This window comes from Numida meleagris, chromosome 4 (assembly GCF_002078875.1).
Source record: "Numida meleagris isolate 19003 breed g44 Domestic line chromosome 4, NumMel1.0, whole genome shotgun sequence".
Taxonomy (NCBI): Eukaryota; Metazoa; Chordata; class Aves; order Galliformes; family Numididae; genus Numida; species Numida meleagris.
The window spans coordinates 30,193,526-30,214,471 of NC_034412.1; the positions used below are offsets into that span (position 1 = coordinate 30,193,526).

Sequence of the window (20,946 nt, forward strand, 5' to 3'; positions counted from 1 at the left end):
CTATCTCCAAGTATACTTAAACCAATCTATAAATATGAATACACCTATCTTTCCTTTTTAAAAGAAAGTTTAAAGATTTAAAGAAAGTTTTCTATATTGTCTGAAAACAATGTTTTTGTGTTGTTTTTTTTTAGCAATTTCCCATCTCGGCAGGGCATTCGGGAATTGCATTAATAACACCTGACTGAATGTTTAGTATGGTTACACATTTCTCCTGTGACCTAAGGTACAAATTTCTCATCCCACCCATAATGTGAAAATACTTCCTTTCATCCATCTGTCTCATTTATTTAAATAAAATCACTTTGGTGCAAGAAGTGTATGTTAACAGATACCCACAGTGTATCTACTAGAAAGAGACAAACACTATTCCTAGCCTCTGTATTTTCCTGTGATGCAAATTACAATAACTACTGTTGCAGCTGTAGACACTGTTCTTAATGACTCACTCATTTCTATATTGAAGATAAATAGCTTTCAAATGTGACACCCTAAAAGGTTGGGGAGAGTCTGTCAAGTGCTACCTCGAGAAATACAGGAAGACAGAAAATTTTATGTAACAGTCCATCTGATGTAAAATACAATACTTCACTTGCTTTACAACAGCCTGTTTTCTCTAACTTTCTAGTTGTGCTGATTTTGTTTGAGAGGGACAGTGCAAAGCTTACAATTTTCTGCCTTGCTGACTGCTTTCATTTTGTGGTTAAGTGTGGTCTGTGATTGACTACATGACTCACAGTATTAAGAGGATAATACAGTGACTGCTTCCAATGCTTTCATTCCGATTTCATTTGATGAAAACAGGTATCGAATGACTGTAAAAATCACTGGTTCAACCGCTGAAGTCATAAACTTTCCTAAACTAAGTGTGCAGACCTCAGAAATAATTTTAGACCTAGAATAATCTATCTCAGGTTACTTTAGAATCATCAACAGCACCTATTATTTTAGAAATACTACTCGTTAATTTCAGTAGTTCATTTGTAGAAGATGAAGTACGCAATGGGCACAACCCTACTGATAGCACAACTCACCTCAACATATGAGATTGGAAATATTCCTATCTTGTCAGCTAGCATTCCTTCTGCCCAGTTTTCATCCACACGGCGAATTACAGTCAGAACATCATCCTGTGGGAACATGCAGTGATTATGTCTCCCAACTCTAATTAAACTTCTAATTAAATTTCCCTCCATAATGCATGGGTAATCAGAGACAGTGGTACATGGACAAGAGCCACACAGAAAGCATTCTGTAATACAAATATGCCATTTTGGGGGCTGAAGTCAGTTCCAGGTGTTCCTTTTCCTGTTTTGATGGAGGTAAACTAACTGTCCACAGCCAACCTTAGTCATTTGACTTTTGTCTTTCATAACAGACTTCCAGGCATGCTCAGCCTGTTGTACTCTATCTAACCCCCCTTTTAAATGTTGGCATTAATGCACAGGATCTCTCTCTTTTTTTTTTTTTTTTTTTACATCTCAACTGACTCATTATCTAATGTTCCATAGATGTTGCTCTTCTACTTAAACACTGAGGAGCACTGGTAAGTGGCATGACTTCTATCAGATATATCCCGAGCTTTTGTTTCTAGATATGGCTTTGTGCATGATATAAAAACAGCATCGTGTGCGTATTAAACATTGCTACACTGAGATTCGTATTTATTTTGTACGTAAGTTAAAGCATGTGGAACCATAAGATGTCAATTCAAGCATGACTGAGGATCAGAAAATACAGGCTGCCAACAATCTAATCAAAATATGCAAGCTAATGACAATCATCCCCAACATTAACAGTTATGTGTAGTAAAAACCACTGCCTGCCCAAGCGTACTTGTGCGAATTTCACAAAAAGAGAAAAAACCTTTTGCTTTTAGAATTTTAGCCATCCTTTCCATTTTTAATAGGCAAGGATGAAAATGCGATTAGCTCACATCTGATCCTGAAACATTTTTGTGCAATCTGATAAACCAAAGAATCAGTAACAAAAAAAAAAGGAACAGCTCTAATTCCTCTAAAAACATAGCCTTAAAAGATGGACAATTAATTACAACAGAAACAATTTAAGAATGTCTTATCTTCCAAAAGGCAATTAGTGATATTACAGAATGACAAAGATTAGTAGTGCTTTGTATTTAGTATCTAGAGCCTAAAAATCACACAAAATGTATAGCTGAAAATGAATGTCAAGAGTTTCTTTAGAAGACGGAACACTTAATTTGTAACATCAAAGGTTATTTCTTGGAAATTAAGAATGCTACTTTTGCAATTATGAAAAGCTGCATTCTCAAAAATAAAACCTTAGAGAAACTGTATGCAACTTAGAAGAAAAGGAAGGCAAAACTAATCTACATAAGAGAAATAAAATACCTACAGAATTATCTGCCCTTTTCATATTTGTATAGATCCATTAAAAATGTAGACAAGACTACATATGTTTTTATTATTTCTTTTCCAAGTGAATGAAATTATTCAAAGAAAATATTTATTTTATTCAGAATTTACCTTTGCAAATGGTAAACAGTCCTTATCTGCTTCCTTGTCTTTTACTTCAAAGTCATAAAGTGCTTTGCACTGAGGTGGAGGTTGAGGTAAAGGTTTAATAATCTGAACGAAGTTGGTAGGAAAAAAGCCATGGACACCATTGACTTCTCCATGATACCAATTTTCATCAACCTGTCGACGCAAAATGATGATGTCTCCTTTACTGAACTTAAGATCTCCAGGTTCTTTTCCCTCATAGTTGTACAATGCTTTGGCACATGGTAACTGAGGTACACCCTACAGAAGAAGAAAAAGAAAAGACCAGTAGAATTAGTTAAGTATCACTAAATAGAATTTATATTACATTCTTTGGGGGACGATGAATGAAAGTAAACATAGAAAATTGCAAAGTAAAATTGTACATATTATGTCACTGTAGTGATTCTACTGATTTTACCTTAAGAGTTTCAGTTCTATTTTCAGCAACACTGCAGCATTACAAGACACCAAGGAAGCAAAATAAAAACCACTGTACTAAAATGTTTATATACAAAACCACTAGGTTTTATCAGTTCAATATAAAAAAAAAGGGGGGGGGAGGGGAGGAGCACTACTGGAAACTTTTCTGACCACTCGAGAGAGATGACAGAAAAATTCTGCAAAAAAATACAGCATTAGAATAACAAATTTGCTGTGAGACCTTTGAGGCATGTTTTCTGCCTGTCTGGCTTGCTTATTAATGATGAGGATGAGTACGTAAGGGAGGTGCTTTCCAGCCTGAAAAACAAATCTCACTTTATTAAAGATGAGCGCTTTCATCCTGAACGACTGCTTTTATTTATTTTTCAAACACAGCTAAAAAGAATTACTGAACAAATCAGTTTAAAGTGACCATCCTTGGCTTTTCTTCCAATTCCTCTGTAATATCTGAAAACTGTACGTAATTAGTGCTACTCTTGAATGCATCTGACGATTACAAAAAAATACTGTGATCTCTCCTTACAGAGTGAGCCATAAAACTCCAGCATTAGAGCTACTTCCTTCAAAACTCTTTCTCTCTCTAATGATAAATATTCAGAATGGAGCGCAACCCTTTGCTAATGTAAGCAGCAGTAGCTTGCACTACCAAGACAGTTTTTCCATACAAAAGATTGCATTTATAGTCAACTACAGCACAGTATTATTTTTTTTTAATGGAATTGTATTAAAGATATAATAGAAAAGACAAATTGTAATGAAATTCAGTGCTGGTAATATTACTCAGAAAGGTCTACGCCATGGTACGTCTCTTGTCTACCAGCACAGATTGTAAACTGCAATTGCGCATGCAGTGTCTCAAGCAGCATGCAATGCAAGGAGATTCTCCAAAGGAATTACCACTCAGAGTCTGTGTCGTTAGACAGAAGGCAGAGTATTTGATAATTTATTTCATATTTACCACTTGAAATTTTATCTTTCAATGGAATCCAGTTTCCTTGGACTCTCTCAAGTTTTGTGCATGACTTTACAATCACAGTAATAATTGTATTTTAAAAGTATTATTTATTTGTAAACTTATTTAACAGTTTTATTTCCATATCAAAGTCAAAGGATAACCATATATACATACACAAACAGATGTACAGATGAGTTTGATTTACACAGGAATACAGGCAAGCCACAGTTCATTCTACTGCAGCTAGGGGCTGGGCACTAAATCCTTTATATTACCACCATTCATATAATTGTTGACAAAAATCCGGAGATCTTCAGACTGATGAAAACAACATATGTTTTCATGATCACACTTAACTGCAATGATGCACGTTATAAGCAGTAACAGCATACTCTGTATGAGCCCAGATAGGGATAAAGACAAAGATATCAACTAGAGAATTTGTGCGCTCTAAATGGTTGAAGGGGAAATTCAGGGCCACAGAAGAAGCACACCTCTGTATAACAAAGGAAGCACTGTCTGCTCATCCATTTCCTTCCCCAGTAAAACAAACAAGCTAACAAAAAAACCTGCTGCACTTCAAGGATTATGATCCCAAGAATTACTTTGCAGAAGGAAGGCACCCAGTAGTCATGGCTATGACAAGACAGTCTCTGTCTTGCACTGATGAAAATAACCGGAGTTGTCCCAGGACAAAGTCACCTGTCTCCCTGTATTGGGGAAGAACTTTAAAGACTGTTTAGAAAAAAATCCTTTTCGGATACACAAACAAAATCAGAATAGGAGTGCCAGTGGAACAGCTTATGTCAAAGTGAACTCAATATTGCATTTACACAGTTTATCACAAAGCCCCACAGGAACGAAGCTTCAATCAAACACACAAACATCTGCGTGTATTTTACACGCAGGCACTTTCCTACCAAGCCCAAAAGAATCAGTTACTGATGAACAGACTGAGTTTCTCCAAAGCCTTTTCACAGAATTAAATAAAAATGGTCCCCAAAAGAACAACGTTCAATGAAATACAAACCTGTTCTCAGTCAGGCTGCCAACAACTAAGGATAAACGCTTAAACGATTTGAAAAAGGAAGACAGAAAATGCCTTCTGCAATAGGCAAAGGATGCAGTGGAAATGACAGGGCGTGCACAGGCACACGTGCTCAGGACGTAGCCCACCGGGTCGCCACAGCTCTCGCCTGCTGCACCCGACGGCCTCGCTGCTCGGCCTCCCCTCCACCTCTCGGCCTGCTCACCAGGCTAGCCAGCCGCTGCGATAACGCTGAGCCAGAGTTTTCAGCTCACTCCCTGCCTTTCGCTTGGCTACACATGAAAGGAAGGCTTTGGAAGAAAAACTTTGAAGGCTACCCTGAGGTTTACAGCTGCCATTTACCCTGGAGCTCTTTGAGAAAGCAACCAAAGAATAGACAAAAAACATTTTAGGAAATTAAAAGTTAAAACCCAGAAAGACATCATGCAAAACAGGTTTCTTAGAATTATTCCCTCAGTCATCCTTATGACTATATTAAAAATATTCATATTTTTAATGCTACAGCTTACATGCAAACGGTTTAAATTTAGTTTTAGCTAAGACATAGATAATACATAATTTTTCACTTGCGAGATTCCCTTACAGAAGAAATATGGTGACATCAAAACAAACAGCTCGACAAGAGTATCAAGAAGTGCATATGCATTTATTTATAGGAGGCTAGGATTTCTTATGCTTCCTTGTATTCCTTCCCCCATCCAGAGGCTTTGCCTTACAAACCTACAGAATTCCCCTGCAATTCCCTTTGGATTTACACTTTCTCCTTAGTCACCTTATTTCTAACTTTACTTTTACCTTTTTAATGGACAGTATGCAATTGTATATATTTTTCATGAGCTTAAGCCAAGAGAAACTTATGCCACAGAAAAAGGAGATTCAATTTCCTTTTAAAAAGAAGTTTCTGTGGCAGAAGCCCAAATGTAAATATGCTTACACTGGCGTGAAACAGGGCTCATTGTGTAACTTGTGCTGAAGGAGCACAAGAACAACCTCCCGCTCCTGCCCCGCAAGGAAGCACGTTCCACAGGCAGTTCTCCCCGCCAGCCTCTGCTGCAGCACTGCTGGCCGTCCCTTTCTGAGACGGATTCCTCCTGCTGCCAGGCTGCAATGTGGCCTGTGAGCTCCTTTGAACCAGCTGAACTTACCCACAACATCTGCAGAGCTTTCAGCTATTCCAGATTCCCAGACACTGAGTGCCTCCAAGGGAGCAGGCTGTTTTCTTTTTACAGAGCACTGGACAGACAAAAAAGCATTCTGGTGCTGTCTAGGTGCAAAACCAAAGCACTATCTGCCTCCAAAAAAAAGATAGTCTGCTCAGACAACTCAGCAGCAGTTTTTATGCCCAGCTTCCCTAAGTAACTCCTGCCTTTCCATTGGGAAACCCCAAAACTTGGGAATTACCATCATTTTGATCCATATTATAAGATCTTTAATTATCAACAGTTAATTGTGATTTTTTTTTTTTTTTACAGATAAAGGTAGAAAAATGACATTTACTTCCTCTATCTTTTTACTTGCTTTTCCATGGAGTTCCTAAACCAAACTAAGTCACATTAATAACCAACACAAGATGAGAAATCGATTACTGAAAAACTCCATTACAAAGCAATGGGAAGTACAGTGACTTTAGTGTTACAGAGGTACTTACAAGTGCAACATTTTTTTGTCTTGAGAACCAGTATTATAAGACATACTCAGCCACCAATAAAAATTGCCTTTACATAAGAAAGGTGTTAACACGCTACAGTAAACATACAGTCAGCTTGTTTTGAAGGCAGATTTGGGTCGGGCAAATTCTTTGCATGTACATTCTCCAGCAGATGCAGGTATACCCAAGATTTCATCTTCTGACTCCTACTGAAAAAAATACTTTTCAATGAGAGTATTGCTCCTTTTAATCTTCTAGTCCCTCCTCCTTTATCTTGCCTCAGATCTTTCAATTGCATTTTTCTTTAGATATGCATTTTTCCTTTCTCGCCTTGTTTGGCATTTACCAAGCTGCCCAGTCCTATCCGCAAATCATCCCATCTGAATAGCCAGATTTACAGAAAACACAAACCAAGAGGTTTAACATTTTCAACTAAATCTCCCCATTTCTTTTTGAGTTCTAGAACACAAAGCATTTCCACTGTCCAAGAAGAATCTTAAAAGCTCTTTTTCTTTCTTATTCAAGCAATGACACAAACAAGGTCAGATTTGTTCGAAGAAAGGTTACAGTGAAGCACTATTAACCTGCATCCAATTCTAAATTAATAGTGGAATAAATTTGACATTCTTATAATACCAGAACTTTTGTGGAAGACTGCAGAGGTCATGAGTGCAAATGAAATGATTTCTAGGTAGAGAGCTTCTGAACTACCTCCCAGTATAAATGATAAAAATGAGAGATACTTCTATGTCAGGAGGTTCTACCATGTTGTCAGTATGCTGCAGTATCCATAAAAACAAATCTTTCGTATCACATGATGTGAATTACTATCACTGAACATCATGGAAAAGTATCTGACAGTTCGCTTTTTTTCTGCGACAGTTCACTAGATTAGGGAAGTAAGCAATGTTAATGTTGGCAACTACATTCATTTCTACAAGCTTACAATGAGATAGCTGTACTAGATCTCATTCTTCTCAGTGCAGTTATAAAACAACAACACATTTGATTTAAAATAGTAAAAAGATTTATAGTTGTCTTGAAACGCCATATCTAAATATGGCTAGTCACAACTGAGTACCGTTCTTTATTTTAGTAAAAGTAGCTTTTTTAAACAAACAGCATCACAAAAAAATTAGCTAGTCAGGTTACCCCTGAAATCCGCCACCTTTGTGCAAATTTACAGTGCCCTACATCACAACTCTGAAGCAAACTTTCTTTACAAAAAAAAAACAGGACGCAGGATAAGAAGGACAATCACATCAAAGTAGTTCTTATACTTTTGGAGAAGCTGAACAAATGCAACTAGGAAAAATATTAGATCACTGAAGAAACTAGACACTGTTTTTACAATTACTTAACTCAATAATCAAGTTAAAGTCTGTTTAGTAGACCTTCAAAGCTTCTCTGCTAACAGCTAACTACAACAGAACGCTGCAATTTTTTTTCGTTCTACCCTGATTCTACTTGTTCTTGATCCTGGTTCTAGATGTATCGGAATACTACTCAAAGGAAACGATGTTAACTTTCAGGTTTCAGTCACTTAACAGTTTGGAGTTGCATGCACTGCTAGAGTCCTTCGGCTGCCCAACTCTTGCAAGGTCTTTATCAGTTAACTGTGCTCTTGGCAACTTTCAGCAGAACTCCACAAGACAGGATCAGAAAAACCCTGCACTTTGTAGAAGGGCTGCATCTCTCCTTACTTGATCAATTTTCATATCTTCTTTTGGGGTAAACTACCAGTGGGCAACTCAAAGTGATAGAGTTGGTTTATGAAAGATATTTTTGCTTCCTCTGCTTTAACTGCTTTTAGCATACACAGAAGAAATATTTTGGCATTTTTTTCTTGTCTGATGTCAAGACATAAATACAATGTTGTTTACTATAAGTAAGAGAAACTGTCTCCCACAAAGGCGTTGAAATTAAACGCTGGAATACAGGAGAATGTAAGGAATTTAAAAATGTTGCCCTAGGGCCAAAACAATCAGACTAATAGCATGGAAGGTTAGAAAGGGACGTTTCCTGACTTCACTCTGTCACTTTCTGTGCAATATCTGTGTTTTTGTAAACTTCTTTTAAAACGAAAAACTGAATGTCTTCAGAATGCCAACTTCCTGAGCACATTTAAAATTCTTTCACAAATCCAAGCTTTATAACACCACTTTACAAAACACATTATTTGCTCACATAAAAAAAAAAGTTAATCTACTCTAATACAGAAGAGATTGCAACATTTGATTTACCAACAGAGCTCTGAAACACAGGAGGCCCTGTCCCTGCTTGAGGGAACTGGCATTTCAGCGTAAGTATCAAAAGCTCCAAAGGGTTTATCAGCAATGTAAAAATTAGACAGTAACACTCTGTATGGTTCTAAAAGCTTCTACACTTTGAATAAGCATAAACAAACTTTGCTCACTGTGATATGAAAACCAGTATGTTTACTTACTGAACCAAGAAAAGCTGAGGGAATTCCACACATAAAGACATACATACATACATACATAAAAAAAAAAAAAAAAAAGAGAGAAAAATTAGATTGCCAAGAGCAAAGTTTTACTGAGCTTTGAAGGTGAGGAGTCTGAACATGATACAGAAGAAGCAAAGCCAGCAAGTGACTCTGAACAAGAAAGTGACTAAGTTCATTCTTGATGAGCTTGGCATGAAGAAACATACCTTTAATCTCTGAAATACTTTGCAGCCTAAGATTGGGCAATGGAAAAAAACAGTAGCAAATGAGAAGGTTGGTATGTCTTTTTTATGAAATTCTATCAAGGTTGTCACTTTATTTGAGCATATTTTGCTTTTTATCACATTCAGGTGTTAAAGTCAACACAATATAAAGACTGAAATCAAAATTGTTCTGTCAATTAAATGGAAAAAAACAAAGCAATCACACACACACCTCTTACATGAATTGGATTTTAAAAAAGAAAACATCTGACATTCTACTACCTGATGAGAAAGTGTATTAAGGTTTATTTCCTGTCACCTTCAGTATTTTGTAAATGTTCAGCTGCCTGTCAAATCATCTGGATGAACTGGTCATTCTGTCACACATCGTTGTCTGGCATCACACAGATACCTTTTGCCAGGAGAGACTTCCACTAAGCTTGATTTGGAAGCAATACCATGTCTCCTGAGACCCTATCACTTCCTTGAAGTTCTTCTGGAACCAGTTTAATTTCTTTCAATGCTCTGACTTCCGGCAGCCCTGTGTCTACAGCAAAAAAAACAAGGTGTATGCTAATTTTAGACTTCTCTGTCATACACACAAATGCATGTAATGCTGTGTGCACAGAGTAAGTGACAAACTCAATTTGCTATTTATTTGCATGTATCCTTTAATTTTTTCTCCTTGAAGCAGCTGGTTGGTCTTTTGAAAAGGCAACTAATCCTACCCGAATTATGCAGTTTTCACAAGAGAAAACGTGTCACCCCTCTGAGAGTGCAAGAGCCCTCTTGCCACCCTTCTGAGAGTGCAAGAGCTCTCCATCCCCCAGCAGAAGAAATTGAGCAGAGGAGGCGGGTGACTGGCATGGCTGAGCAAGGACCTGCAGCTTAAACTGAGGAAAAAGAGAGAAATGTACACAAAGTGGAAGCAGGGTTGTGTAGCCTGGGAGAAATACAGGGCTGTTGTCCACATGTGTAGAGATAAGATCAGGAAAGCCAAGGCATAGATAGAGCTGAACTTGGCTAGGGATGTGAAAAATAACAAGAAGGGGTTCTACAGATACATAAGCAGGAAGAGACAGGTCAAGGAGAATGTTCCTCCCTCTGATAAATGAGGATGGAGAATTGGCTTCCTCAGTCAAGGATAAAGCTGAGGTGCTCAGTAAGTGCTTTGCCTCGGTCTTCACTGGTGGTCAGGCTCCCCGTGTCTGCCAGGACCCTGAACCTCGAGGGGTAGGTGAGAGGAGCGGATTCTGTCCCACTGTAACAGTGGAACAAGTCCAAGATCTCCTGAAACTGAATGTATGGAAGTCCGTGGGGCCAGATGATATCCATCCTAGGGTTCTGAGAGAGATGGCTGATGTGGTTGCTGAGCCGCTCTCCATCATATTTGAAAAATCATGGCTGTCTGGTGCAGTCCCCGGTGACTGGAGGAAGGGAAACATAACTCCCATTTTTAAGAAAGGGAGAAAGGATGACATGGAGAACTACAGGCTGGTGAGCCTCACCTCTGTGCCTGGGAAGATCATGGAGCAGATCCTCCTAGAAGACATGTCACGGCACATACGAGACAAAGAGGTGATCTGAGACAGCCAGCATGGCTTCACCAAGGGCAGATCTTGCCTGACCAATCTGATGGCCTTCTACGATGGACTGATGACATCGGTGGATGGGAGAAGGGCGATGGATGTCATCTACCTGGACTTCTCCAAAGCCTTTGACAGGGTTCCTCATCACATCCTTCTCTCTAAATTGGAGAGGTATGAATTTGAAGGACGGACTGCTCAGTGGATTAAGAACTGGTTGGCTGGTCGCAGCCAAAGGGTTGTGATCAATGGTTCTATGTCAGGGTGGAGGCTGGTCACAAGTGTTGTCCCCCAAGGCTCAGTCCTGGGACCAGTCTCTTCAACATGTTTATCAATGACACAGACGACGGAATCGACTGCACCCTCGGCAAGTTTGCAGATGACACCAAGCTGAGCGGTGCAGTCAATACATTGGAAGGAAGGGAAGCCATCCAGAGGGACCTGGACAGGCTGGAGAAGTGGGAGCATGTGAACCTATTGAGGTTCAACAAAGCCAAATGCAAGGTGCTGCACTTGGGCCAGGGCAATCCCAGGTATTTATACAGACTGGGAGAAGAACTCCTTGAGAGCAGCCCTGCGGAGAGGGACTTGGGGGTCCTGGTGGACAAGAAGCTGGACATGAGCCAGCAGTGTGTGCTGGCAGCCCGGAAGGCCAACTATGTTCTGGGCTGCATTAAAAGAGGAGTGGCCAACAGGGAGAGGGAGGTGGTGGTCCCCCTCTACTTGGCTCTTGTGAGGCCCCATCTGGAGTACTGTGTCCAGGCCTGGGGCCTCCAGTACAAGAAAGATGCAGAGCTCTTGGAACAAGTTCAGAGGAGGGCGACCAAGAGGGCTGGAGCACCTCTCCTGTGAAGAAAGGTTGAGGGAACTGGGCTTGTTTAGCTTGGTGAAGCGAAGGCTCCGGGGGACCTCACTGTGGCCTTCCAGTACTTGAAGGTAGCGTGTAAACAGGACGGGGAACAATTGTTCACGAGGGTGGACAGCAACAGGACAAGGGGGAATGATTTTAAACTGAGACACGGGAGATTTGGGTTAGATACTGGGAGGAAGTTTTTCACTCAGAGGGTGGTGACGCACTGGAACAGGTTGCCCAAGGAGGTTTGTGGGTGCCCTGTCTCTGGATGCACTCAAGGCCAGGCTGGATGTGGCTCTGGGCAGCCTGGTCTAGTGGTTGGTGACCCTGCACACAGCACGGGGGTTGAAACCAGATGATCTTTGAGGTCCCTTTTCAACCCAGGACATTCTACGATCCTATGAAATGTTCCTTACTATAACAGAAGAGCTGAGTGAGCCTGAAAAATGCTACATTAACATTTATCTTTTGTGCAGTGACAAGCTGGAGTTTGCACCTCACAATCACTTCAGCTACACTGTAAAAGGTAGATGAACAGCCCAGCTATCATGTGCCTTCTGCTGAGTGTAGTCCCACTAGGAGAGATTTGAATCCATTATGCATACTGAAACATAGCACCACACTTCATGTTACATGCTGCTCAAATGAACAGCTCTAGCATGGAAGTAACAGTGTAGAATGCAAAACCAATCAGTGTGTCTGGAGTTTTATCATGTCTGAATTGGTACACAGCCATTTCTCAGACATACTTTCTCAGACATACCTTGCATCACCATGCTCCCCTTGTGCTGTTCCTGCACCTTTGAGGAGGCCATTCTAGCTGCCCCTTGCAGCCTCCCCAGCTGCAGGTCTGAAGGCTTTGGCTTCCTCAGTTCCATACCTACAAACTGAGTGCTGTCAAATCCCTCAAGCTTCATCCGTCCCTGTTCCCATCCTCCCCCCACCCTCCATTGTGAAATAGTGCTCAGTGGGGAGTCCCTTCTGCCTCCCGCTAGGCCCAGCCCACTCCCTGCCTCAGCCTGGACCAGGTCTCCTGCCCTGGTGCCACCCCCCTCCCTCAGCCAGCAAACCCATTTCCAGCAGTACGTGACCACCTCCGAAAGCATGGTGGAAAATCCACCTGTGAATGTTCATTAACCCTTCATTCCACTAAGAGTCGCCACCGATTTTAGGAGGGAACCAATACCTAAATAAGGTATTACTCCAGTGGAACGTGAACAAATTTTCTTCCAAATTGCCAAGCTCTAGAATGTCCTTAATGGCACAGGTGTGCTTTTTTTTTTTTTTTTTTTTTAAATCAGTTCACATACAGCAAAATCTCTCATTACTGTAACTCCATGGTCAAAGGCAGGGAGGGTTACACAATGGGTACATGAAGCAGAACTGGGTATTTCAGCACAGATATGAAAGGATTTTCCACTTTGCATTCAAATGCAGTTGTTTGTATATCAGCGGTTTATTACATTTTGTTTTGAAGATTACAGGTCAACAAGAGTTAGAAATGCTAGGAAATTAAGCCTACACTGAGGGGATGACCTGCTCATCTCACAGTATTCTACCACAGGAAGACTGCCAGAATTTTGATCCAGGGAGGTCTGATTAAACAAGTTCTGCTCCTCTAGTCCACTTGCATTGTTGACATTGTATTATTTCTTGGTTACAACAAACAGGTCAGATTTCACAAGGTCACAGACGTTAGAAATATTTTAACTATTTGTATGAATGGTCTTTCAGTAACTGTATTTGCATTCAGTACAGAAAGTAAAGGAAATTCAAGAATAACAAGTCAATCATTACTATGGTGTTACAACACAGATTATATCACATCTCTGTTTACAGACTATTTCATCTGGAAATCTTCACCCATCTTTTTTGTATTTGGTAGATACTGCCTCAAAACGTTACACTGAGTATTATGTGCAGAAAGCCTCTCCTTAGAAGAAGCCCTCTCTTTCAAAGTACACGTCTTTACTACTTCAAACAGCAATCTAACACCAACTCTAACACGTGGTCAGCCAAATTTCTTTAGAAGTCCTCTTCCTCTCCAACTGTTACAAGAACTTTAAAGTCTTTTGTAAAATGAAGTCCAAAATAACTCTTGGACTTGTATCACAACTTATCAGTCTCTGTACCTATGAAAAACAAGTTTATACAAGTTTTGTGTTTTTTTTTTTAACCCTCAAATACTTGAAAACGTTAGTTCACTTTTCCCATTTGCCTATGATATAAACACAATCATTCTCTTATCCAGCTCAATGAAAATTACGATTTTTTTCCCCTAATGAAGGAGAAGAAGATTCATACTTAATACTATTAGCTGTCTCAGTTCTACTAGTAGTTTTCATTCGTATTCATGCCATAAATGAAAATACCTCTCTATATAATGATTTTAATCAAGTGGCTATGTGTATGATCAAGCTTTGTAAGTAGTACATTCTTATCTTTTTTTCATTTTGGAGAAGTCTTAAAGTGCAAGAACTGCACTACCTTTTGATGAAAATAAAATGGAAAACGTGCTCCAACAATGAATCTAATGAGTATTTATTCACTGAAAACAGAGTAGAGTTGGCTAAAAGTATTACCTCTAGAAAAATACAGGCTATGGCCACAAAGTCTTCAGCATCCAGTGTTTTTCCTCTATGGACCTGCTCCCACTATAAATGACTTGCTAATGGAGGTAAAAAATTTTTCAACCTGAAGAAGGTTTCAGTCCTCTGATCATCAGATGTGATACATGCCATGATCTCCAGGTTTTCTTTGAAATGATTAAAATACTTCTTATTCCAGCCGGGTTAGCCCCACTGGAAGTTTATTCCGTGAAAGTTAATTCTATGATACCCAGACTTTTTTTTCCCCCCCCAACTTGCCTTCTGAGGATAGTAATACTGCTCAGATAAAATAGTAACAAGAACCAACTAGATATCATCAACTCTTTTGTAGGAAACAGAAAGCTCTTCCAGTGGGCTAAGACCATGCACTTGGGCATTGCCACTTCTTGGGCAATTTTAACTTCTAGAACTTTAAGGACTATGTAAAGTTCTACTGCTTAAGCACCTCCGGCCTTTGAGACTCCGTACTAAGCAAAATTAATAACCATCTACTTACTTTAATAAGGAACACAGAATAATTATGTCCCACAAATAAATTCCGAAGAACAACTTACAATACATACAACTCTCTCATTTAGATAAAAAGTATTTTAATTATGTGGTTCAAACGTAATGCATTATAATGGAAAGCATCGCTTTGGAGCCAAGAGTTAAGAATCAGATAGGATAATGAAAGGCTGATGGCTCTAATTCTCTCTCAACTATTCATGCCACTAAACTGGTTAAGATATATTTGGAAAAGATATGTTATTAGTGCTGCCTTTGAGGTCTCCGATTTAGACTCAGGCATGGCCTGACGCAAGATGACTCTTTGAGTAGGTTGCTCAAATTGACTGAAATTCCACAACCTCTTTACGATTTCTTGTCCCTGGTTTGATCATGTTGGTAGAACAGCTTGCAGCATGGGTCCCACCACTACTAGAGCTGGCTTTTCTCAGATCCTATGTGAGATTCTACCTCATCTAGGCAGAACCACATCGATCAACTATTCTTTTTTTTTTAAAAAAAAGAAAAAACACCAACAGCCCACAAACATACCCTAAAAATCCTATGGATCACAACTACAATAATAAACACTCGCTAACTGTTTCACTCAGCACACTTGTGTGAATTGGTTTTGACACAGAAATGCTGTACTGAACAAAAAGCCTTGAATATACATTCTTGTGGGTGCAAAACTTGTACATGGTATGACAACAGTGATACGAAGCCAACACACACACAGTTGTCTTCAAACTCCCCCAACCAGCTTCAAGTGAAACAACTTGTACGCAACAAAACTCCTGCATTCCCCCTAACTAGCTCTTCTGACTTAACAAATTAGGAGTTGCTTATATTGTAGAGAGTTCACTGTCTTCATAAGCAACCACTACTTGTCTTGAACTTCATTACAACAGCCAAAAATGACTGAGGACCCAGACTAGAAAATTGTATTTCAATCATATTTTATATATTTCACTATATTCTGTAAAGGAAAATAATTGCCTATATTATTAAGAAACTAAAATTATGTTAATATAAGATGCATAAGGTCTTCAGAATAAGACTGTTATCCTGAAGAATTTCAGTTTAATTTCCTTTATATTACATTAAGTGCTTTTTTTTTTTTTTAATCATTTAAAGAATTGACAGCTAGTTACATATAATCTCTCTTTGCTCTCTTCTTTCTTCAAATACTATTTAAGGCCTTTTCATATTTTCCAACAAATTAACTTCCCTAAACTATGAAGTTATGCTGACCATATTTCATAATATATGTATCAGTTATGAATCCTGGAGGAGATAGGAGTCATCATGTAAGAATACGAAGAGTCTACTCCTAAATGCTTTAACAATGCTTACAATTCAACAAGCTGCTGTTTGCAGCTATCTGCAGGCAATTCCCCTATTCTCTGTATTAGTAACAAACCCTGAGAAAGTATTTTGGAAGTTAGGATTTGTCAGATCAGAATGGTTACATCAACACTGCTGTTATCATTGCTGTACTGCAAAGTAAGCTTTCTTCACGAAAACAGGAGGATCAAGTCCCACCAGCACAAGCTCTGCAGCATTTACACAGAAGCAGCACATGAATAACTCCGAACACTGCAAATGATTCACAGAAGCATATGAAAATTGGCACATTATTCCAGTTTTTGTGATTTTCAGTCTTCCGATTTTAGTATCTATTTCAAAACAGTGGGCTTACTGTTATTTAAATATACACTCTTATGTATTCACAAATAAAGATAAAATTCTTCTAGCTCTGGAAAAAAAAAAAAAAAAGCCTGTAGTTTCAAAATCTGTTACCTCCAAATGTGATTTTTCCTTTTCTTTAGGCGTGAGTTTGGAGGACCCCCCAACTCCATTCTGAATGTTTGAGTTGCCGGTAACACAGACTGAGTAGTCTCTTTAATGTCTCTTAAGTGAGATTGGGAGCACGCAAAAGAAACCACGTACTAGCAAATGTATTCAAAGCACGCTTTGTCTCCTCTTCAGCAAAACTCCAATCTTCCCTATTAATAGACTTAAATGAGTTTTCTCTGGATCCCTTAACAGTCTTTATATAATTAAGAAAAGAAAGGGCCAAAGGAATAGCCTTCTGTGATAATAGTCCTGACACAGGAATCATAATTTTCTAAAACTGTATGACTTTCCACATGAAATTACACCTTTTGGTTCCCCAGATTCAAGTCTCAAACTTCACAGACTGAGAAGAAAATTTAAATACAAAGACGCCGCCGTGGATTTTCCAATTAAACACAACTTAAAATGCAAAAGCAAGGCTGTTGCAGCGTTTTTTCCATAGCATCATAAAAAAATATCTTCAGTTTCTCCATATTTTAAACAGTGTGTTGATTATCCGTCAAATTCTTGACAGCAAAAACATTAAGGATAAAGAAAGCCTGTAGAAAATAAAACTAAAATAACTTCCAAAGCACGTCTTCTTTTTCTTATTTACAAGTTTTTGCAAACCCCAAGAAAAGTCTCTCCTTAGACATACGAAGGCACTTTCATTTTAGGCAGCAGTGTGACCATCCTGCAGCACAAACAAAATTGTAGCCTTCAGAAAAAATGAGTGTGACACCACGCTTCTTCCAGGTATGCTGCTCTGTTGCACACACACGATTCTACAATTGGCATTAATCACCTATGCATCAGACAAAACACATTGCAACTTTAATATGCTGCCAAAAGGAAATCAAACCTATTGTCCCATTATTCGAGTCTTCAAATTCAACTTCCCTGCAGTTTTTATGTCTAAATAATCAGCTTATGCTTAGTATAAACATGAACATGTTCATGAGTATGAACAGTAGATAATTAGTTTTACTGAAGAACGGCCAAGCTCAGCAACATGATGTCTCCAGCACTCCTTACACTACTATTTTTTTTTTTTATTTCTCAACTTTTATTTGGGAGGGCTAAATATATGCTTTTATTTGTTTTTGCACAGTTATACAGTTGGACAGCTTAGTAACATAGGATTTGACAGCTGGCTTTTCCAATTAAATGTAGATGTTACCACGGCTGAGCAGGTCAGACATGCAATACAGCCTCTCCCCTCCCCCGCTTATAAAGCAAGACACAACACTAAAAAATGAAATTTCTAGGAGTTCACTTAATAGTTTAGTGAGCATAAACACAGCGTTGGCTTAACTGGCCTCTGCAAATAGACCACTAGCTAGTTACAAGTAAAAGCTTTTCCAGATGTGTAACACATAGTACAGTTTGGTTTCCTCAATTCTCCTTGCAGCTGATGCAAGCTTGTGTGAAACACTACTTAATTACAAGAAGTCATTAAAAAATATTCCTTACCAATTCAATCTACATCTGTAACACTGATCCTAAAATTAACTGCACACAACCCTTCTGTTTAAATTCCATGTCTTTGATACCTGTATCTATCTGAAGCAACCACATTTTACAAATCAGCACTGTCATAATGACAAACCAGAATGTATTTCAAAAGCATGTTCTTGATTTTCTTTTAAAACATTAAAGGCAATAATAATAAAAGCCACACATACTTTGGAAAGTCGTTCTAAACAATAACTGTTATTATTAACATCTGCTGTAAGCATGAGCTAGAATATAAACCTTAATAACATGGATGAAAATTCCACGATCCGATCATGACTTTATGAAAAATTCCCATTTGTTTGAGACGTTCCATGCTTGCTGTTGAGCCAAAAGCAATTTTTAGCTTGGTTACATTTGAAAAGGAATCCCTGCTGCCTTGGCCGGCTCTGCTCGCCTCTCCAGCAAGCCGCATTAAAGCAAGCAGGCAGGCAGAAGGGCTGAGTGCCGTGCTCGTGCCATGCTCCCCACGGCTGCTGGCTCTGCGGTACCGACGTGCATGGCTGGGCACCAGTCACAGGCGTCTCTTCTCCAACTTGCTGGCAAGGGGCGAGTGATAAGGGATGCCAGCAGAGTCAAAATACCGTGATAGCAGCTAACACAGGATACGAGGAGGCACCAGAGGTTACCACAGTGTTGATATGAACAAATCTCTTAACTGGAGGGGACTAAAAGTTTAAATGCCTTTCCAGAAAGTCACATGCATACAAATTGGAGAAATAATGCAGATGGATAAGAATAAAAATAGTACTTTCTTCTATTCAGTTTCAGCGGCGTGACTGCCGCAGCTTGTCATTAGCTAACAGTCAACATAATAAGCAAAAAACAAACCAGGAAGTAAATTGAAAATGGCTTGAGAGCATTCAGGCAGGGCACCAAACTGACAACTACAGCATACCTCGAGTTTCCAAAAAGCAGCAGCTGAGGGACTGCAGCTCACCTGGTCTCTCTTAGAAAAGGACGAGACCCATGCTGCCAGACACACCGGGTTCACTCAGGGACACAGAGCTACAAACCCAGCCACCCGAAAACAAGCTTCCCGAAGAACTACACTGGGACTGTATTAGACCTTGGAGGAGAGCAGGAGCAGACAGCAATGCGTAAGGCTAACACCAAAATTCAGGCCCTACGGCTGTAAGAGCAGTAACTGCTTCACTACTGCACGATAAATGCGCTTCTCCTGTCTTACAGTAGAACTCATTTGTCACAAAAAAATGAAGCAAATCTCAACTTGCAACTTGTGTGATGTGCAACATGGTGACCATTGAGAATAAGGACTTCTGATACGCTGCTCAGACTGGGAGACCTGCACAGCTTTCGGAGCCCATCCTACACAGTTCCAAGGGGCCCCTGCAGCCCCTCAAGTCGCTCATTACTCATCTGGCTCTCAGTACGGATCAGGACTACCTGTATCCTTCCACGTAAAAGCTCACCTTCTGGCAGAGAATACATCAAACTGGCTTTAGCTTGCTATGCCTTCTAAAGCAGTACTAAAGTCATTCCACGGAAAGCATTTACTGCTTCTTCCGAATTGTTACCTTCCATCAGAACAACATGCAGTCAGCAAAGCACATTTACATCCCAAAAATACCACACAGACTGTAATGACCTTATCTAACACATCATTTTTCATCACACCAGTGAACTCTGAGTACAGAAAAAAACTACATTTAAAATCTCACATAAAGCAAATACTTAAGGTCTTCTAAGAATTGACTGTTTCCTCATGCTCAAAATGCCACTTTAAAGAAAGTCTCACATCAAAAGGAGAAAGACAAAGGATCCCAACCCAGTTTGTCTTCAAAGAAGCCATCCTCCATCACATCATCCACAATACAAATTCAAGATTTTCAAAAAAAAAAAAAAAAAGTACAGCTTATGCTTTGGAACATAGAATGTACTAAGCTACTTTATGTAAGCACAGACAAAGATCTCATCACATCTCACCTTAAAAGATCATTTTAATGAGGCCTTTTTATGCTTCATATTGCATTAACAAAGGTTCTACTAAAAAGTCTACTGAAAATTTGTTTTTTTTTCTCCTTAGAATTTTTATATCCAAGTTAGCCTAGTTAAACAAGGACTAAAGGTCGAATTATTGAGACTTGTTTTATTGTATACACAAATGAAGTTACGCTAATATATTTAATACTATTATATTTTCTCAACTTTAATCCTCTGAGTTTACACCAACAAAATACTGTGTCAAAAGAAAAATGAGTCAGAATAACTTTAAATATATCTGGCCTGTATAATACAAAACAGAGCACACATCCACTTCTCTCCAGCTGGTTTATCAACATGTTGATTTTTCTTTTTGATTTTTACACACACACAGTAATCAGTGTCAAACCATTAGCCTGTCAATCTGAACATAGAATTTAGTGTCTCAAATGCTATCTTTTAACACTAAGAATAGAAGAAATCTGCCTGCCTGCATTTTTTTTCTACGAGTTTTAAAACTCTACAAACAAGAGACAAGATGCTGCTTCCACAGCTATTTGGCATTCAGTAGATGAAAAATTATATTCATATGTAACTCTATTTAAGAAGCTGTAAAATCACAGTGAATGCAAGTACAAACCAAACTCTTTCTCCCCCCCCCCCTTGCTACGACTGATTATCCTCTAGCAGAGTTAATGACTTTACAGGTTAAGGTGAGGGTTTTCTATTTCTCCTATCTTCAATTTCATCCTGTAATCATCTTAATATTAACAGCTTTCCAATGTCTTCCAGCAAGAACAGCTTTCCTTCACATCCTGTCCTGATAA

The 20,946-nt window shown here is 39.1% G+C and overlaps 1 protein-coding gene across 2 annotated transcripts in view; it reads right to left on the reverse strand.

Moving 5' to 3' along the window:
- SH3RF1 (SH3 domain containing ring finger 1) overlaps nt 1-20,946 on the reverse strand; it is a 94,209-nt gene that overhangs the window by 33,091 nt on the left and 40,172 nt on the right. For both annotated transcript variants that reach the window (XM_021394504.1, XM_021394503.1), the window contains exons 3-4: nt 2,508-2,783; nt 1,035-1,130 (exon numbers count right to left, since the gene is read on the reverse strand). In XM_021394504.1, the coding sequence (XP_021250179.1) occupies nt 1,035-1,130; nt 2,508-2,783 (372 nt within the window). The remainder of the gene's footprint in view (nt 1-1,034; nt 1,131-2,507; nt 2,784-20,946) is intronic.